This window comes from Haliotis rufescens, unplaced genomic scaffold (assembly GCF_023055435.1).
Source record: "Haliotis rufescens isolate VD_foot unplaced genomic scaffold, xgHalRufe1.0.p SCAF_12, whole genome shotgun sequence".
Taxonomy (NCBI): domain Eukaryota; kingdom Metazoa; phylum Mollusca; class Gastropoda; order Lepetellida; family Haliotidae; genus Haliotis; species Haliotis rufescens.
Window position 1 is genome coordinate 14,373,148 of NW_025963802.1, and position 24,767 is coordinate 14,397,914.

At 42.2% G+C, this 24,767-nt stretch overlaps 1 protein-coding gene across 2 annotated transcripts in view; it reads right to left on the bottom strand.

The window, feature by feature from the left end:
- Window positions 1-24,767, bottom strand: part of LOC124119573 (fibroblast growth factor 17-like) — a 137,583-nt gene that overhangs the window by 90,641 nt on the left and 22,175 nt on the right. Inside the window, exon 1 of one of the 2 annotated variants that reach the window (XM_046482127.2) lies at window positions 171-356. The exons of the other annotated variant lie outside the window; for it this stretch is intronic. Within the exon in view, the coding sequence (XP_046338083.1) occupies window positions 171-202 (32 nt within the window). The 5' untranslated portion in view covers window positions 203-356. Of the gene's footprint in view, window positions 1-170; window positions 357-24,767 lie in introns of those variants that run through there. 2 annotated transcript variants of the gene reach the window in all.

Genomic DNA, 24,767 nt, shown 5'->3' on the forward strand with positions numbered 1-24,767 from the left:
CACGCCTTATCCTTATCTTTTCTCAATCTAAACGTGTAAAAATATAAGCCTCGATTACCATAACATAAACACCAAACAACGTCAAAACAACACTATCAAAATTCCGCAATGGAGAGGTTCTGGTATGAGGAAGTTGGTGTTAAAAAAGATGTGCGTGAATGAAGACCCACCTGTAATGTCTGTGAGGCAGTAACAGCATCATCCAATTCCCCGACCCTAGGGCTCGAGCTGCTGTGTGTCCCGACGGCGTCGGTGGAGGGGTCGGGCTACCCACATACTATACAGTCGGGGGATGGTGGAGGCAGTAGAGGGACAGGATGGGTAGCGATTCGCAGCCCCATTTCCTCATAGAGCTAGTGTCTGTATTAACGGTACTCTCAGGCAGCGGTGCGCCACACCTGGGACACGACAACAAAGATAACACGTGATGGTGGAGGGGGAGGAGGGGGAAGGCTGCTGAATCAGTTAGATCGTATGGTTATAGTACTGTTCACCAACCTGTTAAGAACATTTCTACGAAATTTACAGTTTGTTAGAAAACGAGTTTGGTATTGCTTTATTCCATGACGAGGCAAGAGAGGTGAAGGGAATCCATTGAGCGATATTATTCTTATTGTCATCCCCGTCTCTTGAACTCTTGGACCATATCACATCTCAGTGGTTATACAGTTCTGTACAGTACTCAAATTCTCTCTCTCTCTCTCCCTTTCTCTCTCTCTCTCTCTCTCTCTCTCTCTCTCTCTCTCTCTCTCTCTCTCTCTCTCTCTCTCTCTCTCTTTCCCTCTCTCTGTGGATATATATATATATATATAAACATACAATCACATGTTTATAATATTTGTAAAGTTCGACATAATTTCATCAGTTTCAATGCTTAACAAAAGGCCGGAAGGTCAGGTTATACATTTAAAGGCAAGCTTGCCTCTCGTTACAAAAGGCTGGGCTTTGCTCATTACAAAAAGGCGCTGACTGACCATGGTTTCCTCTTTTAATGCTGATCTCATCTAACTACACGGACACTTACTACATGTAGTCATTATCTGACCTTGGAACCCGATAAATATGGTACGACGATTTTTTACCATTATATATATATATATATATATATATATATATACTCTAATATGAGAATATAGGGGAATTAATATTGTTAACACCTTTACCGTTTACGTTCAAAATAGGAAACATGCTTATTCAGCATATTCTAAGAAATAATGCCATATTATATCTTGGATGCATTTTTAATTTTTTTAATTTCTTCTCATAAATATTTAAAATATTCATAAATGATTCCACTTCAAAGGATGTCTACCTGTCGGTCTGTAATCTCGAAGAAATCAGCGAACAGCTTGCGTAACTTGTCTTGAGTTTAACATTTACTTAATGAAGGTCAGTGGCTCTCGTCATTAGCAACAATGTCTTCAACGCATGGTAAATAAACACAACCATTGCAGTTGGATTCGGTTGAGAATTCCAAGAATTGTTGGCATCTTGGTCATATTTCTATAAGGGAAAGCAGCCAAGGAAACATGCATACACACACATGCAGATAGTAGACAAGGTGAAGTGAAGGCGGTATGCGGGTTTCCTCTTCCCAGTGTGCACTTTGTGAAAGGTTTACATACCTGTGAACAGACGGCATATTCCGCCTCATAATCAGGCCAGTGTATGCAGCCGTTCACCGGAACCTTAATACCGCCTTAACTCGCTACAGAAAGGTGATCGGCCCTTCCACGCATGGCCGTAGTCGGTGACGGTGTTGTCACATCTACCGCTGGGATAATAGCACAAGATAATCGGAATAAAAACACCCTCGTCAACAGACTTGAAACTACATCCAGCAAGGGGCCGGAAAAACTGACAGCGAGAATAGACTACAAATGGCACGTTGTCAGTGTAGAATGTCTGGGTCGTACAAAACAGCATAGTTTAAACTAATTTTTTTATAGATTTTTATAAGACTCGTTTCTTAAAGGGAGACTGTCGATATTATCAACAGGCACTTTTCTGTTCACAGCTATTTACCTTAACGTGTATGCTGGGAGCATGGGTCAAAGATGCAAATGATTTGTGTTTGTGGTATGTGGGGTTTGTGGGGTTTGTGGTGTTGGATGACGTCGTTGGTTTGCATGTAAATAACATATGTATTCCCAAGTGAGGACTGGTCCCCAGCAAGCTATGCTGGTCGTAATTAGTCACTTAATGGATCGGTGGTCGGACTCGGTGGCTTTGCTGATGGCGTGTCATTGTACCCCGACGGTGTGTATCGCTGCTCACAATATCAGTCAGTGGAATGTGTGGTCCACATTTGATTACTTATATATAGGCCGCCGCCATATATTTCTGGAATATTGCTAAGAGCAATACTAAATATGTTATATTTAAATTATTAACAAAGGAAATATATTGTTTCATTAAAGTAATTTATTGTAATGGATTTGGTCATACACTTCTAAGGGCCCCAGGTTCAATCCTCTAGCTGAATTAAAGCATAAAATACGGAACTTCTATCAATGACAACACAATCGTGCTATGTATCACATCGTCTCACAGGTATCTGAAAACATGTCATACCGACACAAAAATATCGAAAAACGTATCAAACCGACACCCAAGTATCGTGATACACATAGCGTCGGAACCCATGTGTAGTGATACATATAGCGTAGGGTGCCGTTGGGTTAGCCAAGTGGGTAAAGCGTTTGCTCGTCACGCCGAAAACCAGGGTTCGATTCCTCACATGGGTAAATATGCGAAGCCCATTTCTAGTGATCCCTGCCGTGATATTGCTGGAATATTGCCAAAAGCGGCGTAAAGACCGTACTCACCCACTCTCATATAACGTCGAAAGACATGATATGATGAGTCAGCACCCATGTACCGGTATATCATACATAGGCTCCAATGTATCGCGATACACATCACATGGGTACTATGCATCAGGATACACATGTAAAGCAACACCTATTTGAACACATGTAGTGTCGTAAGAAATAGGTAGGTGTTGGCTGCATTGTATCTTGACTTGTGACGATAGGCACACCTTATGTTGGCTCACTGCCTCACTGGTTATTTCGTAATCTATTCTGATAAAGCTTAATTGATTTCCTATCGATATATCGGTGCATGCACAGCGGGGGGCGTGCAGATTTCTACAGGTAAGGACACATCTGTCTGTGGAGGTAAAGTTGTCACGTGTCTACGTCTCTATAAAGTAGAACACGTGCTTGCCCGTCCATGTCTATGGCCACCGGTCAATCGCTATGGTCATTGTTGTCGCCAAGGTCTCAACATGTACGGTAACCATGGTGATGCTTCGCTCATGTACTGTAACCATGGTGACGCTTCGCTCATGTACAGTCACCATGGTGACCCTTCGCTCATGTACAGTAACCATGGTGACAGTCATCCCATGTACAGTTACCAAGGCGATAATCAGTCAATGTACAGTTATCATGGTGCCACTCATCCCATGTACAGTTACCAAGGTGATAATCAGTCCATGTACAGTAACCATGGTGACCCTCATCCCATGTTCAGTAACCATGGTGATATTGAATCCATGTCGGTAACCATGGTGACCCTCATCCTATGTTCAGTAACCATGGTGATATTGAATCCATGTACAGCAACCATCACCAGATGATCCCTGACCATCGCCGAACACTCCGCTATCCGACCACCCAAACTCACACAAACATTCAACGTTATGTGATAGTATAGCATAAAGCACATTAGAAAAGGATTTCACGTCACAAATGTTATATTTGGGATAACACGTTTTAGAAAAAAAACAGATTCTGGAACTTTTTTAGGTTGAGACTCATCCAGGATTCGAACATCCACAGTGGAAGCCTCGGTGGCTGAGTGGGCGATTCGTGTGCTGGCGATTATGTGCCTCACTCTGACAGTTTGGGTTCGAATCCCTGATGGGACTCAACCCTAAAAAGGACGAGAATCTGTACTTTACTAAGAAAGTGTTATCCCAAATGTAACATTTGTTAAACTTGACCTCTTTCTAAATGGCATTGTGTGTTCATTAACATTCCCGTTTTCAACACCGTTCGCGCACGTGGCGTTTTGATAGTTCATAACTATATTGCCAAGGTAGGTATTGAACATAGCTCAGGGGAGTTTGACAAAAAAACAAAACAATACAATTTATTTATTTACACAACAAACCCGCTACAGAGTGTTTCTCTGTACTTGCCACAGAACACTTGGCCTGCTAGAAAACCATTCAGCTTCCCACCTGCTTCGTGTAGGGAGACCTCATTATAATCACATTGTAACTACATCAACAGTATCGACACCATCTAAGCCACGCCAGTCGTTTAAACCAACGCAGGGCGATGAAGAAGGTCGTTGTGTCTGGACATCGCATACGTACAGTTTATCTGTACGTACATGGATCGTCTAGCGTCCCTTCGAACTGCGCCAAATCGTTATATACCACACAGCTAGAAAAATATATTTGGCAACCTGTTTGATTTTGTGAGTGGATATGATTGAGACGAGCAACGTTTGCAAGGAGTGTCGGGGAAGGGGAGACAGTGAGTGGGGAGCGGCAAATGTCACGCCTGAGTAGGGAGGGTGGAGGGGAGGGTGGAGGGGAGGGGGTCGGGTAGGGAATCAGTTAACATGGACCGATACCACTTCACTCATAGTCTCGGCCACAACACTGGGCTTGGGGCTGAATGCGTTTGAAGTCATTGACAGGGGAACTCTATACGTCGTCTTCTTCAGTCATCCAGGGGATCTATTCAGTAACGAGATGGCGGTTTCAAGTGCATCTTCGAGCCAGACACGGTAACCATTCAGAGACCTTTACTTTCCCGATGAAGTATGATGCATTCCTTTACTCCTACCCATGGGACAATTACTTCCTGGAATGAGTATAGCTCCTAGAGTAGGTGCGCTCAAACTATAGGACAATTACTTCCTGGAACGAGTATAGCTCCTAGAGTAGGTGTGCTCATACTATAGGACAATTACTTCCTAGAATGAGTATAGCTCCTAGAGTAGGTGCGCTCAAACTATAGGACAATTACTTCCTGGAATGAGTATAGCCTCAAACTAGAACAGTTGCGCTAAGACTATAGCACAATTACTTCCTGGAATGAGTATAGCCCCTAGAATAGGTGCGCTCAAACTATAGCACAATTACTCCCTGGAATGAGTATAGCTCCTAGAGTAGGTGCGCTCAAACTATAGCACAATTACTTCCTGGAATGAGTATAGCCCCTAGAGTAGGTGCGCTCAAACTAAAGCACAATTACTTCCTGGAATGAGTATAGCTCCTAGAGTAGGCGCGCTCAAACTATAGCACAATTACTTCCTGGAATGAGTATAGCCCCTAGAGTAGGTGCGCTCAAACTATAGCACAATTACTTCCTGGAATGAGTATAGCTCCTAGAGTAGGTGCGCTCAAACTATAGCACAATTACTTCCTGGAATGAGTATAGCTCCTAGAGTAGGTGCGCTCAAACTATAGCACAATTACTTCCTGGAATGAGTATAGCCTCAAACTAGAGCAGTTGCGCTAAGACTATAGCACAATTACTTCCTGGAATGAGTATAGCTCCCACAGCAGTTGCTATCAAACTATAGCACAATTACTTCCCGGAATGAGTATAGCTCCCACAGTAGTTGCCATCAAACTATAGCACAATTACTTCCTGGAATGAGTATAGCTCCCACAGCAGTTGCTATCAAACTATAGCACAATTACTTCCTGGAATGAGTATAGCTCCCACAACAGTTGCTATCAAACTATAGCACAATTACTTCCTGGAATGAGTATAGCTCCCACAACAGTTGCTATTAAACTATAACACAATTACTTCCTAGAATGACTATAGCCCCTATAGTAGGTGCGCTCAAACTAGAGCACAATTACGTCCTGGAATGAGTATAGCTCCAACAGCAGTTGCTATCAAACTATAGCACAATTACTTTCTGGAATGAGTATAGCCCCCACCAGCAGTTGCTATCAAACTATAGCACAATTACTTCCTGGAATGAGTACAGCCCCTTTCTACAGCAGTTGCCAGACGCGTTAACCATTCAGAGACCTTTATTTTCTCGATGAAGTATGATGCATTCCTTTACTCCTACCGACCCGTGAAGATTCCGGGGTACAATAGGTCTTCAGCAACCTATGCTTGCCGTAAAAGGCGACTATGCTTGTCGTAAGAGGCGACTAACGGGATCGGGTGGTCAGACTCGCTGACTTGGTTGATGCGTGTCATCGATCCAAGTTGCGTGTATCGATGCTCATGATATCAATCACTGGATTGTCTGGTCCAGACTCGATTTTTTACAGACCGCCGTCATATAGCTGGAATATTGCTGAGCGCGGCGTTAAACAACAACAAAAAACTTTACTCCTACCCGTGGGACAATTTTCCCCCTGGAATGAGTATAGCCTCAAACAGGAGCAGTTGCGCTCAATCTATAGGTCACTTACTTCCTGGAATCCGTATAGCTCCGAGAGCAGTTGCGTTCAAACTATAGGACAAGTCGTATTATTGGCATGGAATAGCAACATAGATAAATTGCACTCAAACTAAAGGACAATTACTGGTATACAGTATAAAGCTTTTCAGGTAAATTGCACTCAAACTATAGGACAATTACTTCCTGGTATGGTATGGTCTTCGATAAGTTGCACCTCAACTATAGTGTAATTGTTTCCATAGTTATCACTGCAAATCCCGACTGATATAACTGACTATGAGTTTAATTAATAATTACAAAATCAAATCAAGATCACTGTCTGGGAAACCGTCATTTAAGCATGACTGGAACAAGAGGGCCCGGTTAACTGGGCAGCTTCATCAAATCGCCTTCGCGGAAAAGTTCTTTGCAGACTGCTTCTCTGGATGTGCCCCCTTCACAACAAGGAGAGTCTTTGTATACTGTTATTTGTGTAGAGTAAGGAGTACAAATAGATTACATGTTTCACAGCGTCAACTGTTAACTTTCTTCATCTTACTTCAAAAGATCATCGGATGCTCCGTGTTTACAATGCTGTTATGAATGATTGTTAGGGCCGCAAATATTTATATGATGGGTGTTAGCTTGTCGACATGCGAGTAGTAACGAGGGAAGTGAACTTTAAGATAGAACATATATTATTCCTGGGTGGGAGGGTGGGTTACGTGTGAGGGGAATGGAGGGGAGGGGGATCACATACGCTGGTGATTCAAGATCGTGAAAGGGGAGGTGCACGTGCTGTATCCACGTTGTCTTATCAGCGCGTGTTGTGTGTGCCTCCCTGTGTTCGTGCACGTTGTCGGCGACATCGTTGTGGTAGGGAACGTCGCCAACGCATGACAGGGTCGTTGCCAGATATAGGCGGGGTATAGAATGCACTGATTTCGTTATCCTGTGTTACAGATAGGGCACTTTTATAACTTCAACTTAAAGGTTGGGCTTTCTCCGTGGCTTGGGTTTATCACCTAATGTCAGCGAAGCGGAAATAATTGAATTTCATGGTGTTGTTTTACATGGATATGTTTTCATGTCACCCGTGTAAGATTATGTTTGCAACATACTCCTGATGATGATGATGATGGTCATCATCATCATCATCAGCAGCAGCAGCAGCAGCAGCAGCAGCAGCAGCAGCAGCAGCATCGCCTTTAGTACTAGTAGAAGTAGCTGTTATAATAACAGGAGCAACAGTAGTAGTATCAGTAGTAGTAGAATTAGTTGTTGCTATTGTTATAATAGCAGCAGCAACAGTAGTAGTTGTAGTGCTTTAATAGTAGTAGTAGTTGTTATAGTAGTAGAAGTAGTAGTAGTAGTAGCAGTAGTATCAGTATCAGTAGCAGTAGTAGTAGAAGTAGCAGTAGTAGTAGTAGTAGTAGTAGTAGTAGTAGTAGTAGTAGTAGTAGTAGTTGCAGTAGTAGTAGTAGTAGTAGTAAATAAATAAAGGTGGCGGTTTATGGGCGACATATCCATGGAAACATCGTTGATTAGCTCTCCTCCCATACATACGTTTACGTATTTCGCGGTATTTGATCAACACAAGGCACCTACACGATGACAAATGAGAATAAATATGGTGAGATACGCAATCATAAACACGTCACGATTTATACATTGTAATGGAACACTATTTGTATTTCATCATACCCAGAATATACACTGCCCTGTCCTCTACTCGAGGCTCGGAATGGTCCAGAAGGCTTAAACATATTCCTATCTTCCACTTGTGTGTTTGCTGAAAAACATCATTACACATGCAGTGAGATAAATCATGCAGTGAAGTCCATAGTTATAGACAAATGTAATAAGGAAAGAGAAATTGATAATATTAATATAATATACTCTTTGAAGTCCAAAAGGGGATACATGTGATATAGATAATACTAGCACCAGCTAATGCAATGCATATTTCTACGACTCGTGTTGAGTGTTTCATGTTATGAGTTTAATCAAACGTAAAATATCAAACGAAGATGTTTTGGGGTTTTAATAATGAAGTTAAGGCACATGTTACAGTTTCCACAACACTCATTTATAATCAAGTGTTGTGTTGGCAACCGCAAGATCAACATCATCATAGTCACAAAGCTTTATCATCATCATCAGATGAATCGTCATCCCCGTCGTCTTCATCTTCTTCATCATCATCATCATCATCATCATCATCATCATCATCATCATCATCATCATCGCAATGTATCATTACATCTCATCACCACCATGATAATCATCATGACCACCAAACACATCATCATCATCATCATCATGGCCATCATCATCATCATTGTCACATCGCTATCACAATCATACGTATACAAGTCATGAGCACCAAACAATTCATCACCATTATCATCATCACTCTAATCTTCACCCTCATCATCATCATCATCATCATCAGCAGCAGCAGCAGCAGCATCAGCACCATGATCATCATCATCGCATGATTATCACAACCATACGTACCAATGTCATGAGCACTACACAAATCATCATCACCATCATCGTGAATATCATCAGTTGCATCATCACCTTTTCATCATCATCAGCATTCGCATCAGCATCAGTATCTAACTAAACTTCTTATATATAATAGTAACTCCGTGTGGACTTGATTGAGATGGAGTTCTATATTTCATTTCTTATGGAATATGTTTCATAAAAAGCTACCGGAATTTTCACTTAATGAGACAATGTTTTACGGCACGTTGCCTTTTTGCAGCGCAGGTGTCGACGTTTGAAATGATGCTTTGCGTAAACTGAAACATTCTCTTTATCCAGTTAAGGTAATCATGAACTGCCAGGCTGGTGTACATAGTACAGTTTGAGTTTCAACGAGCCATGACAGCCAAATTACCCTAGCGAAGCCCCCCTTTAAAAGCCGACAGAATAAAAGGAATTACCCACAATGTACACACTTGGCCGTGTGTTAAGTCGACAATCTACCCACAACGCTACACCGACGTCCTGGAATATTTGAACACCGTTCTACATTAAATGCAGTACATCATATAGTTGAGTTCCTCCTCGGCTAAATCAGACATAATGAAGCTAAAGATAGAATATTGAACAGCGAAACAAAACACTATCGATCTGTTATTAATATCAAGAGAGACAGGTCACATTTCTTAATATAGACAAGGCTGTGGCTGTCAAGGAGAGTTTAATTCAATCTAATGATACTCCAAATCGACTTAATGACGAAAGGTTATGGTAACATTTTCTATGTGCTAAAAGCGTCATAATCCGATACGTATTCTCGTGGATCAATGATGACTTAAGTCAATTTGTTGCGATAAGTATTAAATCAATCAATCAAGCATCAATCAAGACAGTTTTTAGAAATGGGTCCGTTGTACCCATATCGGAATCGAACCCGGGTCTTCGGCGTGACGAGCGAACGCTTAAACCACTAGGCTACCCAACCGTCCCTAGTTTCATCCATCTATGACTATATATATGTATCATTCCACTGGGGATGGAGTGAGGGGAGTCGCGTTGATATTGAGTCGCATATGCATTTTTGGCTAGGGGTCAGCAGTCGTATTAATTTGGAGACGCATTAATTTCAAGATTTACACTTCTCGTATATATAATAATTATTATATATAATATATAATTTTTATTTATATCCCACAGTCATGGCGCAGGACTAACGCAGGTTCATTTCGTTATTTCAACGTAGTGAAGGTGATGACATGTAGTGACGTGTTCAAATTATCCTTCCCTGAACTGTAGATATTGTAGCTGAAATCAACACTGAGCGATAAGCGCTACAAAAAACGTAGATCTAAGGGTGATATGAGTGCACTCATTCTATGTGTCGGCACCGCCCAGTTTCAGCATCAACATCCAGCAGCTTCACGTGACGTCATCAGCGCGTCTTCTTAACGGAGTGACAATCATTTCATGATAAGACAAGTCTATTTTATCAGTAAAACATTGTAAGGTCTGTCGGAATTCCCCCGGATTGATGGGCTGGGTGGGAACTGTATGTGCTGACGTTAGCCGGTGTAAACAGTTTTCTTTTTAAAACAAAATATTAGGTTTATGAAAAATATAAAAAGTCGCGAATTTACAAGCTACACAAAAGATCGTTGTCGGAAAAATATATTTGTGGTACATATGAGTGCGAATATGCACAAATGTATTTACGATGAAGCTTGGCTTGTGCCTTAAGCGTGTTAAACTGAGGCATGGTATCTCAGTGGACAAGCACTATCAAACAGGCAATAGTCCGGTCTAGTACATTTAGTCACACACGCGCACGCGCGCGCACGCACACACAGGCACGCACGCACGTGCGCACGCGCATGCAGGAATTTCTCAATATACGTGCAATAAACTTGTACGCGACGTTATACCCCATTTCACCTGAAATTTGATGCTATTTCATTGTTGCGATAATTCCCATGAGACACCAAAGCGATATTTCCTGTTAAAACTTATTTTGTCATACAGTTATGGTGAAATAAAAAACAAATGAAATAAAAACATGATCCATTCATTATGGAAAATTATAAGTCCCTTTTTAAACGCCCTAAACCTGTTCCAGCCCTCGGTTAGTAAGGAAGTCTACATTTAAGAGCGATAAATGCGTTCATGAAACTATCGCGATACAACTGCAGTAATTGTACCGACATCACAATATTATCGCACTAGCGTTTGCCATTGCAATACTACAAATGCCCACGACACTCCTCCCCCAAAATAATTCCCGAGTACTCACGGTAGTGACGCCGTGGTGGTGGAGTAGACAACGCATGGGTGATGATGACATACCCGAGGAGAGTCACCCTATCTGGAGATATACATTGTAGGTCAATATAAGGTCACTATCTCCCAGGCCAGATGGCAACTTCTCAAAACACAGACACATTCACGGCCAGTGACGAAACACGGCAGGCATATATATGCCACCGACTTTTGACAATAGATACACGAAGATGACCCCCGTCCATCTGTGACGACATACACATCTCGTGATTACTGGCCGACCTTGAGATGGTCACCAGTTAGACAACCTTCCCCTTGTCACCGCCTCCGTGGTCTTGTGGTAGAGCGTCCGCCCGGAGAGCGGAAGGTCCTTGGTTCGATCCCGGGCCGCGTCATACAAAAAGACGTTAAAAGATTGTACTTGTTGTTACCCTGTCTGGCGCTCGGCAGTAAGGGGCTAAAACAAGGACTGGTCGGCTCGGAGTCAGTATACTGTGTCTGAGTGGGGTATTCATGTTAAACTGCGGCATGGTATCTCAGTGAGCTAGCACTATAAATCGGCATCAGTCCGGACTAGTACAAGCAGCCACACACACACATACACGTGCATGCACGTCGCTATATAAGTGCAATAATCTTGGACGCGACGTTAAACCCAATTTCACCTCACCTCACCTCACCTTCCCCTTGTCTGTGTCTACACATTCAGTACAGTAGTCACAATGTTTGAAAAACATTTCCAAAACTAAGAAAATCTTTTGTCGGTGTTGGACTTAAACCGTTGTATGATCTTTGTGCGAGTGAACTTTTCTTGTAAACTTCGATAGACGCCGGTATCAAATGTTTTGCCCGTGTAAAACATGGAATATGGACTAACAATCATTTATTGGTTATATTTCAAGATTTAGTTTAATACATGTCACACGGGGTAAGGATTGTGGAAGACGTGATGTGCACGTGAGTGAGTGACTGTTTTACGTCGCATTCAGCACGTTCTAGCTACGTCACGACTGTCTGTAAATATTCGAGTTTGGGCCACACAAACAGGGAATAAATGGATCATCGACGATCATCACTGATCTGACCATCCAACAAGCATGCGATAATTGGGAGCTCGATGTCCACGCGATGAGATGGAAAAAGGCCATAATGCCTGTGGAAGACATGGAAGGACGTATAACCTGTTAAAAACATGGAATAATGGTAATACTATATAACCCGTTAAAAGTATTGGAATAAGGGCGAATAGGCTGTAGTTGACATTTGTTGGGGCAGGCGTGGAAGAAGGGCGTATGGCGCGTAGAAGACACAGAACATAATGGCGTATTACCAGTGGAAGACATAGCATAATGGCGTATATCCCGTGGAAGACAGAATAATGGCGTATATCCCGTGGAAGACAGAATAATGGCGTATTACCAGTGGAAGACATAGCATAATGGCTTATATCCTGTGGAAGACAGAATAATGGCGTATATCCCGTGGAAGACATGGAATAATGGCGTATATCCCGTGGAAGACAGAATAATGGCGTATTACCAGTGGAAGACATAGCATAATGGCGTATATCCCGTGGAAGACAGAATAATGGCGTATATCCCGTGGAAGACATGGAATAATGGCGTATATCCCGTGGAAGACAGAATAATGGCGTATATCCCGTGGAAGAGATAGAACAATGGCGTATATCCCGTGGAAGACATTGCAAAATAGCTTATATCCCGTCGAAGATATGGAATAATGGCTTATATCCCGTGGAAGACATGGAATTATGGCGTATATCTCGTGGAAGACATGGAATAATGGCTTATATCTCGTGAAAGACATGGAACAATGGCTTAAATCTCGTGAAAGACATGGAACAATGGCTTATATCTCGTGAAAGTCATGGAACAATGGCTTATATCTCGTGAAAGACATGGAACAATGGCTTATATCTCGTGAAAGACATGGAACAATGACTTAAATCTCGTGAAAGACATGAAACAATGGCTTATATCTCGTGGAAGACATGGAACAATGGCTTATATCTCGTGAAAGACATGGAACAATGGCTTATATCTCGTGAAAGACATGGAATAATGGCTTATATCTCGTGAAAGACATGGAATAATGGCGTATATCTCGTGAAAGACATGGAACAATGGCTTATATCTCGTGAAAGACATGGAACAATGGCTTGAATCTCGTGAAAGACATTGAACAATGGCTTATATCTCGTGAAAGTCATGGAACAATGGCTTATATCTCGTGAAAGACATGGAACAATGGCTTATATCTCGTGAAAGACATGGAATAATGGCGTATATCTCGTGGAAGACATGGAATAATGGCTTATATCTCGTGGAAGACATGGAATAATGGCGTATATCTCGTGGAAGATATGGAATAATGGCGTATATCTCGTGGAAGACATGGAACAATGGCGTATATCTCGTGGAAGACATTGCAAAATAGCTTATATCCCGTGGAAGACATGGAACAATGGCTTATATCTCGTGGAAGACATGGAATAATGGCGTATATCTCGTGGAAGACATGGAATAATGGCTTATATCTCGTGGAAGACATGGAATAATGGCTTATATCTTGTGGAAGACATGGAATAATGGCGTATATCTCGTGGAAGACATGGAATAATGGCGTATATCTCGTGAAAGACATGGAATAATGGCGTATATCTCGTGGAAGACATGGAACAATGGCGTATATCTCGTGAAAGACATGGAACAATGGCTTATATCTCGTGGAAGACATGGAATAATAGCGTATATCTCGTGGAAGACATGGAATAATAGCGTATATCTCGTGGAAGACATGGAATAATGGCGTATATCTCGTGGAAGACATGGAACAATGGCGTATATCTCGTGGAAGACATTGCAAAATAGCTTATATCCCGTGGAAGACATGGAATAATGGCTTATATCCCGTGGAAGACATGGAATAATGGCTTATATCTCGTGGAAGACATGGAATAATGGCGTATATCTCGTGGAAGACATGGAATAATGGCGTATATCTCGTGGAAGACATGGAATAATTGCGTATATCTCGTGGAAGACATTGCAAAATAGCTTATATCCCGTGGAAGACATGGAATAATGGCTTATATCCCGTGGAAGACACAAGGGCCCATTGCGTTTGAAAGAGAAGGAATATACAGAGCATATTTCATGTGTTGAGTGAAATACCATGTTTTCTCTCATCGAGTGACGCCGTCACGAGATGAGAGAAACATGATATTTCACTCGACACATGGAATATCCTATTTATTATAAACTTTTTGTGTAGTACCAGAAAGGAATGGTATCTGACACACAGGGAGGGTTCACCACCCCTTGTATTTGCGACTTAAAAAGTAGTTTCGTATGAAAAAATATTTAGGGTCACGAAAATTCTTTGTCATACATTAAGATATGATTATATACGAAATCAAATTTAACACACAAAAATCTTGAAAAAGAATACACGCTGGTCAAGTAACAAAAATTGCGCTTTGCGATCTCGATTGACGAGTTAAATGAGAAATGTACAGTTAATTCCGAAACTTTTTCGAGAGAATAACAAACGCAAAGAAGTGATATAAATTCCATAAATGACCATCTGTCATCATTTTGCCTTGTCAATGTGGAACTAACGTAAAAAGGACGTCAACAGTTTGTGTACGGGCAAGACACTTACGATAAAGGGAGACAATTGAAGGGGAGGTCACTCTTGTATGACAATAATTCCGTGAGAAGTGTTATGTTCACTGCAGTGAAATATAAAGTGTTATGTTCACTGCAATGAAAATATCACTTTTCTCAACTTCAGAAAACTGCCATTGGAAGACATAGAACAATAGCGTTTTAACCGTGGAAGACATGGAATATTGTGATGATAACTTAAAGGACAGTATTGAATAATGACATATAATATATTGTATATAATGGAATCACATCATATTAACTGTGGAAAACAAGGAATAAAGCGTATAATCTATTTGCCACCTAACACATTTGAAGAAAACAGTACATATTTGAAGGATACGTTCAGATGTCATTTTGTTCAACAATCTTGACTCCATTCAAAAAACAAAATCTAGGATGGCAATTGAGAGGAGGGCCCTTATTTGGTTCAAGGGTATTGATACATTTTGAAGAAATTTAATGAGTTCACGGTACCAAGTAAGTTAAGGGAATCCCTTTGAACTCCTACTTTTGAAATATGACCGCTCCGCGAGTCTTACCAATGGTCGATGTTAGGAAATACTTAACATGACAACAACGTCATGCGACACCAACTAAAGAGAAAAAATGGCATTAAACACATGTAGGCGTGGCACAACGTGAACCAGAACAGCAAGGCTGTATTTTTAAATGTTACAAACCCAGCTAGTTAAACGATATGGCATTGACATGTTTTGAAAGTCTAGCCCTCAATTCAGAATCGTTCCTCGCAACTCCATGCAGTGAATAAAAACAAGGCTCTGTGCGGAGTGTACTCGCGGGTAAATAAATCTAATTGTAGACGAGCGCGCATGTGGTTGGATGCAGTGCTGTACACTTAATACAGCGCCACGCTGTGTTACACTTGGTGTTGATATTGATAGTACGAGAATCGAGGCTGCAGCGATGTTTCTGCGTGTAAACAAGCTATTGTAGAACATAGGACACCTGTAGACACAACAATACGGCAGACGGGATGGCATATACAACTCAACGTTTAGAAGGAATACCGAGGTATTTCAGGCCCTTACGGAACCGAGACCTGGATGAGGTGAAATTGTGTTTAACGTCGCGTTCAAGATTATTGCGCTTATGTATAGCGACGTGCATGCATATGTGCGTGCGTGAGTGAGTGAGTGCGTGCGTGCGTGCGTGAGTGCGTGCATGAGTAAGTGACTGCGTGCATTTGTGTGTGTGTGCGTGCGTGCGTGCGTGCGTGCGTGCGTGCGTGCGTGTGTGTGTGTGTGTGTGTGGTTGTATTAGTCCGGGCTTATGCAGAGTTTATACTGCTAGCCCAGTGAGATACGATGACATAGTTTAACATGAATGCGCACTCAGACACTGTATACTGACACCGAGCCGACCATTCCTTTTTTAGTCCCTTAATGCCTGGCGCCAGGCAGGGTAACAACAAATCCATCTCTTCACGTATTTTGGTATGACGTGGCCGGGGATCGAACTCCGGACCGCGGCGGAACCCAGAGGAACAGAAAAATGACGTATAGCTTGTGGGAGACATGGAGCAAGGGCATACAACCCGTCAAGACTTTGAATAAGTTATTGTAAATAATAATAAGTTATTATGTTCACCAGGACATTCGTAATATCCGCGTCAAGAGTTGAGTATCATTCCATACATCGCCTCAAGTGGTCTCGCCATTCGCAAGCAGCGGGCACAAAAGAATTGGATTTGAGCGCGTTTCATAAAGCCTACTCGTGGGTATGGTGGCACTCTACAGACGTGGGGGAGAGGGTGTTGAAGGGGTGGGGTGGGGTGGAGTGGGGAGACAGTATCTTGTTATACGACTGACATGGACCTTGCAACGTTATACAGCGCATCTCGTCTGGCCCCCTGGTGTCTGGGTCAGGCAAACCGGTGGTTGATATCATGAGCTACGGGTTATGATACGCAATCAACCAAGTCACACCACCTGATCACCATTTTACGTGTCTTTTACGACTAGCAGGGGACTTTTTTCTGACCCGGCAGCCCCACACGTCTATCATAGTGAGTGAGTGGGTGTGGTTTTACGCCGCTTTTAGCAATATTCCAGCAATATCACGGCGGGGGACACCAGATATAGGCTTAAAACATTGTACCCATGCCGGGAATCGAACCCGGGTTTTCGGCGTGACGAGCGAACGCTTTAACCACTAGGCTACCCTACCACCCCCAGGTCTATCACAATACAAATGGACAGAACCCGTTCACTTATTAAGTTATTCAGAAATATTTTTATGCAGATATTTTAGTTGTCAAGATTAGCGGGTTTCATTGTGTTTAGAAGACAGTCAAGGGAATTCAAATCTCACTCTCAGCTCCATGGGGAGAGTACACAACCGAAACCCCCTGTTTGACAAGGTTCGTCTTCCTGTATGATAGACTTATTCGTAACACGCCTGTACAATGACGAGATATTAAAAGGGAATTTTACTAAAGGTACTGGCGAACAAAGAGAGTTTAAAACAAGCACTATTCACAGCCTTCCCAACTCCGTGTATGATACCACCACCTCATCAGACATACAATAACTATGTATCACTAGCCATGTGATTTCGGATGTCTCATTTACCAGTTAGCATTCCCTTTGTCTTGTAACAATAATTAACTGTAATTACACAATTCCCCGTCTGTTCGGACCCTGGTCTTCGTCTTAGCAGGGCCATCTATCATAAAGACACGAGGCGCGCACTCTGGGGCCATCTTCCAACATATTGTTTGTGTCACAGCCTTACTATCTGTTCGGTAATCACAAAAAATGTGATCCTAGCTTGTCTTCTTCGACCTTTTCTCTTATCTGGCCTTCTTTAATGCTGTGATTTGTGCCGGGAATGTCTAAACTTGCCGTGGCCTTGAAGCCTTCCCGTATTGACCTAAGCCATACCGAAACTAGATGTCCGATAAGTGATATACTTACATTAATAAATCTCATTGTTAACTGTAATCAAAAGACAAATATGGGTCTGAAATGGGATTTTTCTTTTGCCCTTTTAATAAAAAGAACCATGTCTGTTTAGCTGCTAGAGAGTGTGAGCTTTGCCTGGAGAGTTTAAACAAGAACACAACGCAGGCTAAAAGCACGGAATCGCATGGTGTTAAAAAGACTATCTGTATCAATGCAAATGACAAATGGTATCCACAAATACAAATCTTTAGAATTAATAAATAGCAAAATTAATCTAGTTGACTCAGATAAAGGTCCAAGTGACACTGTCGAATGAAACAAATGCCCGGACTATGTAATCCGGGAGAGGTTGTAATGTCCCTCTGAAAATTATGATTACATATTTTAGGAAATCTAGCAATCTTGCATGGAGAAATAGTTATCTGTTATTGGTTGCAGTAGTGAGAAGGTGCAACCGTGTGGTGGAGATGAAATTATGCGAGCTTCCCAGCGGAACTCCGCTTGAACGGAATCTCCACATTCCGTGTAATAACTGTTACGAACGTCTACCTATAAAGAACTCTCGTTAATCCATATTTGGTTAATCCGAACACTTTAACGAGAACGGTACCGTGTGGTATACCGGGGTTCAATTACACGGTCAATTAAACATGTTGAAATGTTTAGTAAACATCCTTTTCTTTTTTACTCAGTAAACACAATTTATGGATAACAACTTTTCTTCTTTAATATATAATGAAAGCAATGTTTCGGTATCGTTCATACCGGAAAGTCGCTATAATAGTATACGAACGAAGTACTTATCCATTAGCTTCTACCTTGTCATCCGTCAACTTCTAAGAGTGTCTATCAGTCATCCATATTACTCCTTATTCAAAGATAGAGATGTCTAACTTAAATAAGCTCATTTGATCAGACTTAAATCATTTGAACGTCACGGGTGACCAAATCGTCTAAATGTGATATGCAGAGTTGCGTCCCTTAGGCGTGCCAGAATCTGATATTCACTGATTCTTGGTACATCAGCACCGTGTCGGAGTGTTTCACCAAAGAGGTAAACTCCTAAAACATGCATCACTTCGAGCTTTCCTCCCACAATAAGGTGGCGTTCGTGACAACAACGAAATACATGGTAACGTTCCTTAATGATAAAACAGATTTAAGCTCAATCTTTTCCGTCCATTTGTTCCTATTCACGCGCGAATAGTGCATTGTCCGTAGCAGTAGTTTACTCACGTGCCAGGCGGGGTGGGGATGAGGGCGCGCCCCCCAGAATGAGTCTGTCCCGACAGCATAGGAATCTCGGCCTTGACACAATACACAAACGTACATCAGCTGAAGGTAGTACGACGATTACCAGAACTCCGGAGTAGAACGCGGAGGAACGTGCACACTACCTCAACAACTTAGCAACTTTCTCAGTCCCCTCCCTTTTGAAACGACATGTGTGGCATAGTTATCATAAATCGATCACATTTCACATTTCGTATTGAGTTAGGTGTAGCTTAATTTGGCTTAACCTCAGTGTTGGTTTCTATATTTAGTAAACAGTTTTGAAAAGCTTGCGAGTCAGGAGTCAGCTGATGGGGCCGATGGGCACGCCGGACATACGTCATCAATGGGCACATTTCCGGTTACGGCAGCCACAATGGGGGTTTCTGGGTAAGATATTCGATGGTAGCATCAAAAAGGCCTTATAGTAAATTGATAAAACGATCTGCTAGTCTGAGTGGCGAAAGTGCTGTAAATGACGGGAACAAAAGACCCGAGTTTGTGTGGGTGGCGGTAGCGGTGGCGGTGGCGGTCGCTACATATCAAAGCCGATGTATCGGAGTGAAGCGTTCGGTCCCATCGTATTGATCCGTTCTTCTCTAAAGCGTTGATCTAACGTCCATGGTAATAGCGCCCACTGCTACACGCCAACATCACGGGGACGATGGGAGGGGTAGGTTCATCGTTGACCAACCACAAGTGCTAGAAGGGTCACGACATTGTCAGGATAACCACTACAAGCAGCAACAGTTCATGATCAATCACATGAAAGTTGACGAATCAATGATGGCTCCTCGGCTTAATATAATATTGTTGTATTTATAGACCCAGCCTCAGAGCACTGATAAACTTATAATAGCAGATCGACGTTTAGTTATAGACAGTTAAATACCACTAATCTCCAACCAAACAAACTTTGTATTGCGATGCTGCACCGACTTTTACTCGACAATGATGAACGGATATTCTAGCAGTGATAGCGTTTGACAAATAACTACCAATATTCTCTACATGTCATTTAAATGTCTCGTCATGTTTATTTATTCACTGGCAATGCTCGCTTACCCGTTGTGGTAACCAAACATGACATTTACCTTCGCGTATTTGTTAAGTAGGGATTTATTTAAAGGACAATCATGAGATGAGTTCAGTTCAAAATTCATTTACACGTACACTCGTGTAGATACCAATGTATCCATTGCTGACCTTTTGATTTCTCTAAAGATGCTTCTGTTTTGCTTTACATTGGAATATAATCTACGCCGTTAGACTTTCTGTTCACTTCAATGATTCACGAAATCGGACTTATCTGACAATTTTAAATTATTACCAATATCCAGACTTTCACGAATTTAATGGAATGAGTGAGTGAGCATTGTTTTACACCTCTTTTAGCAGTATTCCAGTAATATGTCAGGGGACACTAGAAAAGAGCTTCCCCCATTGTACCAATTTACGGAATCGAACCCGGGTCTTCGGCGTGACAAGGGAACGCTATAACTACCCGACTGTCCTGATTTTTGTGGAAGAGTTATCTTTCCTTTCCATAAGGCCGCCAAGGAAACAGTCTTGGCCATTTTGAAATACGGTTCGGGGGGAGACTTTATTTGTCCTGGTCTGTACCTGTTTCAAATACGTTTGTTCGGTACGACTTAGGACACATGGCGCTGCAAATAAACTAATTCCTTCTACCACGGATAGACAACCTACTATCATCATTCATTTCTCACAAGAGACCCGGGAGTATTAGTGCATCTCCCTGCATCTGCATCCATGCTCACAAACTGGAGATTTGAATCAAACACGAGTGTACACTGAAATGCACTTCATAAAACATGTCTTGCAGATAGGAAATTAAGCTTCGGTTTTCAAATTATTCTGGGCGATGTGATAATGATCGTTTTTAATTAACATAAATGAGCATCTATATTTAAACCAAAAGTCCTCAAAATATCAGAACTGATAAGGAAGGTAAATGCAGATAAAGGCTAGATCGCAGTAACTCACACCTTTGAGGATGAAATTTCCCCATTAACACAATTCTGCATGTTGTGCCATGTGATAATGATCGTTTTTAATTAACATAAATGAGCATCTATATTTAAACCAAAAGTCCTCAAAATATCAGAACTGATAAGGAAGGTAAATGCAGATAAAGGCTAGATCGCAGTAACTCACACCTTTGAGGATGAAATTTCCCCATTAACACAATTCTGCATGTTGTGCCACCTCATTGTGATGGAACATCTCCCTTGGAGGGAAAGACAGGCAGGTTTATGTTTTAGGAGATATTTAGCTATTTCGCCTGTATTATCTAAATTTTATATCAGTCTCATCTTGAGTTGGATGTTGGTCTCAAGCATCGTATACTGATGCAAATTGACGTACATGTACTTTGATCCATTGATCGGGATGTAATGTTTAAGCGTGTCACTGTGTACAGCCTATAGTTACACAAATGAGCCATGTATTAGAATGGCTCACGCTGTGCTTTTGTATGTCGGGGGTTGATGTCCGACCGCGACATACCAAACAACGGTACATTTTGCTACCCTGCCCAGATAAAAGAAAGAATGGTCGGCTCGGAGTCAGTATACTGCCCCTGAATGGGGAATCCATACGGCATCGCGATTTAGTGGGCTATCTCTATGGTATCGGCGTTAGTCCGGGCAAGTATCACCCCCCCCCCCCCCCCCCCCCCCCCCCCCCCCCGAACCAACACACACACACACACACACACACACACACACACACACACACACACACACACACACACACACACACACACACACACACACACACACACTCTAACTCACACTCACACATGTGCATGCACGTCGCTATGCAAGTACAATAATCTTTAACGCAGTTCATCTCACATCACTTTACGACCCGTGAAGATCCAGGGGTAGAATAGGTCTTCAGCAACCCATGCTTGCCGTAAAAGGCGACTATGCTTGTCGTAAAAGTCGACAAACGGGATCGGGTGGTCAGGCTCGCTAACTTGGTTGATGCATGTCATCGATCCCAATTGCATGGATCGATACTCATGATATCAATCACTGGATTGTCTGGTCAAGACTCGATGATTTACAGACCGCCGTCATATAGCTGGAATATTGCTGAGTGCGGCGTAAACCAACCAACCAACCAACCAACCACATCTCTTTATTATTCATATTATAGGTATCAAAGATGTGGCCATAACACCCACCAACCGACAATGTCGTTAAAGACTTATTGAAACGTCACTGCATGGATGCTAATGGGGTGAAACTACGGCACACACTATAAAGTACGTTGTGCGGCCTGATGATGCAAGTATTCCAGATTTATGACTGTGTACTGCAAAAAGTCGGGTCTGGACAAGACAATCCAGTGATTGACAACATGAGCATCGATCTACGCAATTGGGATACGATTACATGCATCAACCAAGTCAGCGAGCCTGACTACCCGATCCCGTTAGTGGCCTGTTACGACAAGCAAAGTCGCCTGTTACGGCAAACATGGGTTGGCTACACAAGACAGCAAATGGTATCCTGTCATTGATCTCCTATCAACAGGAGAGATACTTATCGTTCAAAGAGATCACACCCGTTAAAAAAATATTGTTTACTTTTCCAGATCGAAACAATCTGATGAACAAGTGTCGCCTCTTACGACAAGCATGGGTTGCTGAAGACCAATTCTAACCCTGATCTCCACCCGCCCGCTCACAAGAAGACGTATTTATTAGTAGGTATTAATACGAGAATCTCAAAGTGACGCTGAGCGCCACTTAGCGCCGCTTTAATTAAATCCAAGAGACCCGTGCAGATCCGGGGTAGAATAGGTCTTCAGCAACCCGTTCTTGCCGTAAAAGTTGACTTTATGCTTGTCGTAAGAGGCAACTAACGAGATCGGGTGGTCAGGCTCGCTGACTTGGTTGATGCATGTCATCGTTTCCCAGTTGCGTGGATCGATGCTCATGATGTCAATCACTGGATTGTCTGGTCCAGGCTCGATTATTTACACACCGCCGTCACATACCTGGAATATTGCTGAGTGCGGCGTTAAACAACAAACAAACAAAAATAAATCCAAAAGCTAGGAAATAGGACCGACAGACCGAGGATCACAATCAGGGTGAATCAGGGAATTCAGAACTGCCGAAACCCGAAATGTCCAATGTTACGTAAGACGTAGAAGAATTCGTGATGACCTTTCTGCTCAGTTGCTTACATGCTTACTATGATGAATGACTTTATAACGTCGCATTGTCAATATTTCATAAATATAGCGACGGGATTAAAATATTTTTAAGGAGAATGTAGAGTAAAATATTACGATATAATATCACAGATTCAATAGAAAACAAACTCACATTGATGTCAGCATATCATAGCACATCGCACTTTAGAGTCGTCCTGAATGCTGCAACCAATGACGTGTTTTGCCGTCACGATTATGACGTCACGTACAACGACACCATGACGTTTCTGTATCTCTGATGTATAGATATCCTGACGAACGTGCATCTCGCGCAGTGACAGTCAAGCGTACACCACACCTCCAGCCAACGCAGTGGCTATTGATGCAAGGCGCATTGACTTCAGAAATATACCCGTCATTCAGGTAACCACAAATACTCCACCGCAATGTGATATAAATATGTCTTCGGCAAGTACAAACATTTACAGAAACTATTTAGTTCCTAATGAAGTTGTAACAGACCCAACCCGATGATCCATTGTGTTTAGATTAGAATAGCATTGATCTGTATCGGAAAATAAATTGCTATATTTTTTCCCATCGATAGAGGTGGGCGGCTGGTTTAACAGCGTCATGGTCGTCTAAACATGGTTGTGCGATGAAGGGAACATTGTGGCCCTCGCATGGCGGATAAACGTCATCTGTACTATCTGCGTACTTGGGCCAGGAAGAGAACTTTGATGTAAATCAGTTCCATTCAATATAGACGTTCTCTAAATGATCTTTGATTGAAGGATTTTCATGTTGCTATGCATGGGATTGGAAAATTATCCTGAAGCACGAAGCTTTTCTCACAGGTTCTTCACTTTTAGGGGCAGTTTCTTTGCTTTGGGTTATTTAAAGGTTCTACGTGTATTATTTTACAAAATCTACGCGTATTTATGTGAGCGAAACAGTTTTAGTGCTCATAACCTCGAATTGGAATTATTTCAGGTTTTGATAAGGCTTAAACCCCGCCAAGAAATGATTAGTTTCGGCGTTTATGTTTTGGACAACACTCGGGCTAATTTGGCACTGACTTCTGAAATGTGTTTAGTTCGGATTTCATGGTGCCATATGCTACCATTTGATGTGGTTGGTTCACACCTTATTGCGAGACACTGAAACGTTTGTTTGTTCTGATCGAATCGAATTGTATGCTTTTCGAAGACACCATGCATGGGTCGGGCCTTATGACAAATTGAAACATGAATGGTTCACACGACATGAGGGTGCGCTCAACTGAAACATGGGATGTTCACGCGGGGATTTGGGAGACACCAAACTGAAACATGGGTTGTTCACGCGGAGATTAGGGCTTCACTAAACAGGAACATGGGTGGTCACCATAGATTAGGACGATACTAACCTGAAACATGGGCAGTTCACGCTCGATTAGGGCTACACTAAACTGAAACGTGGGTGGTTCACACTAGAT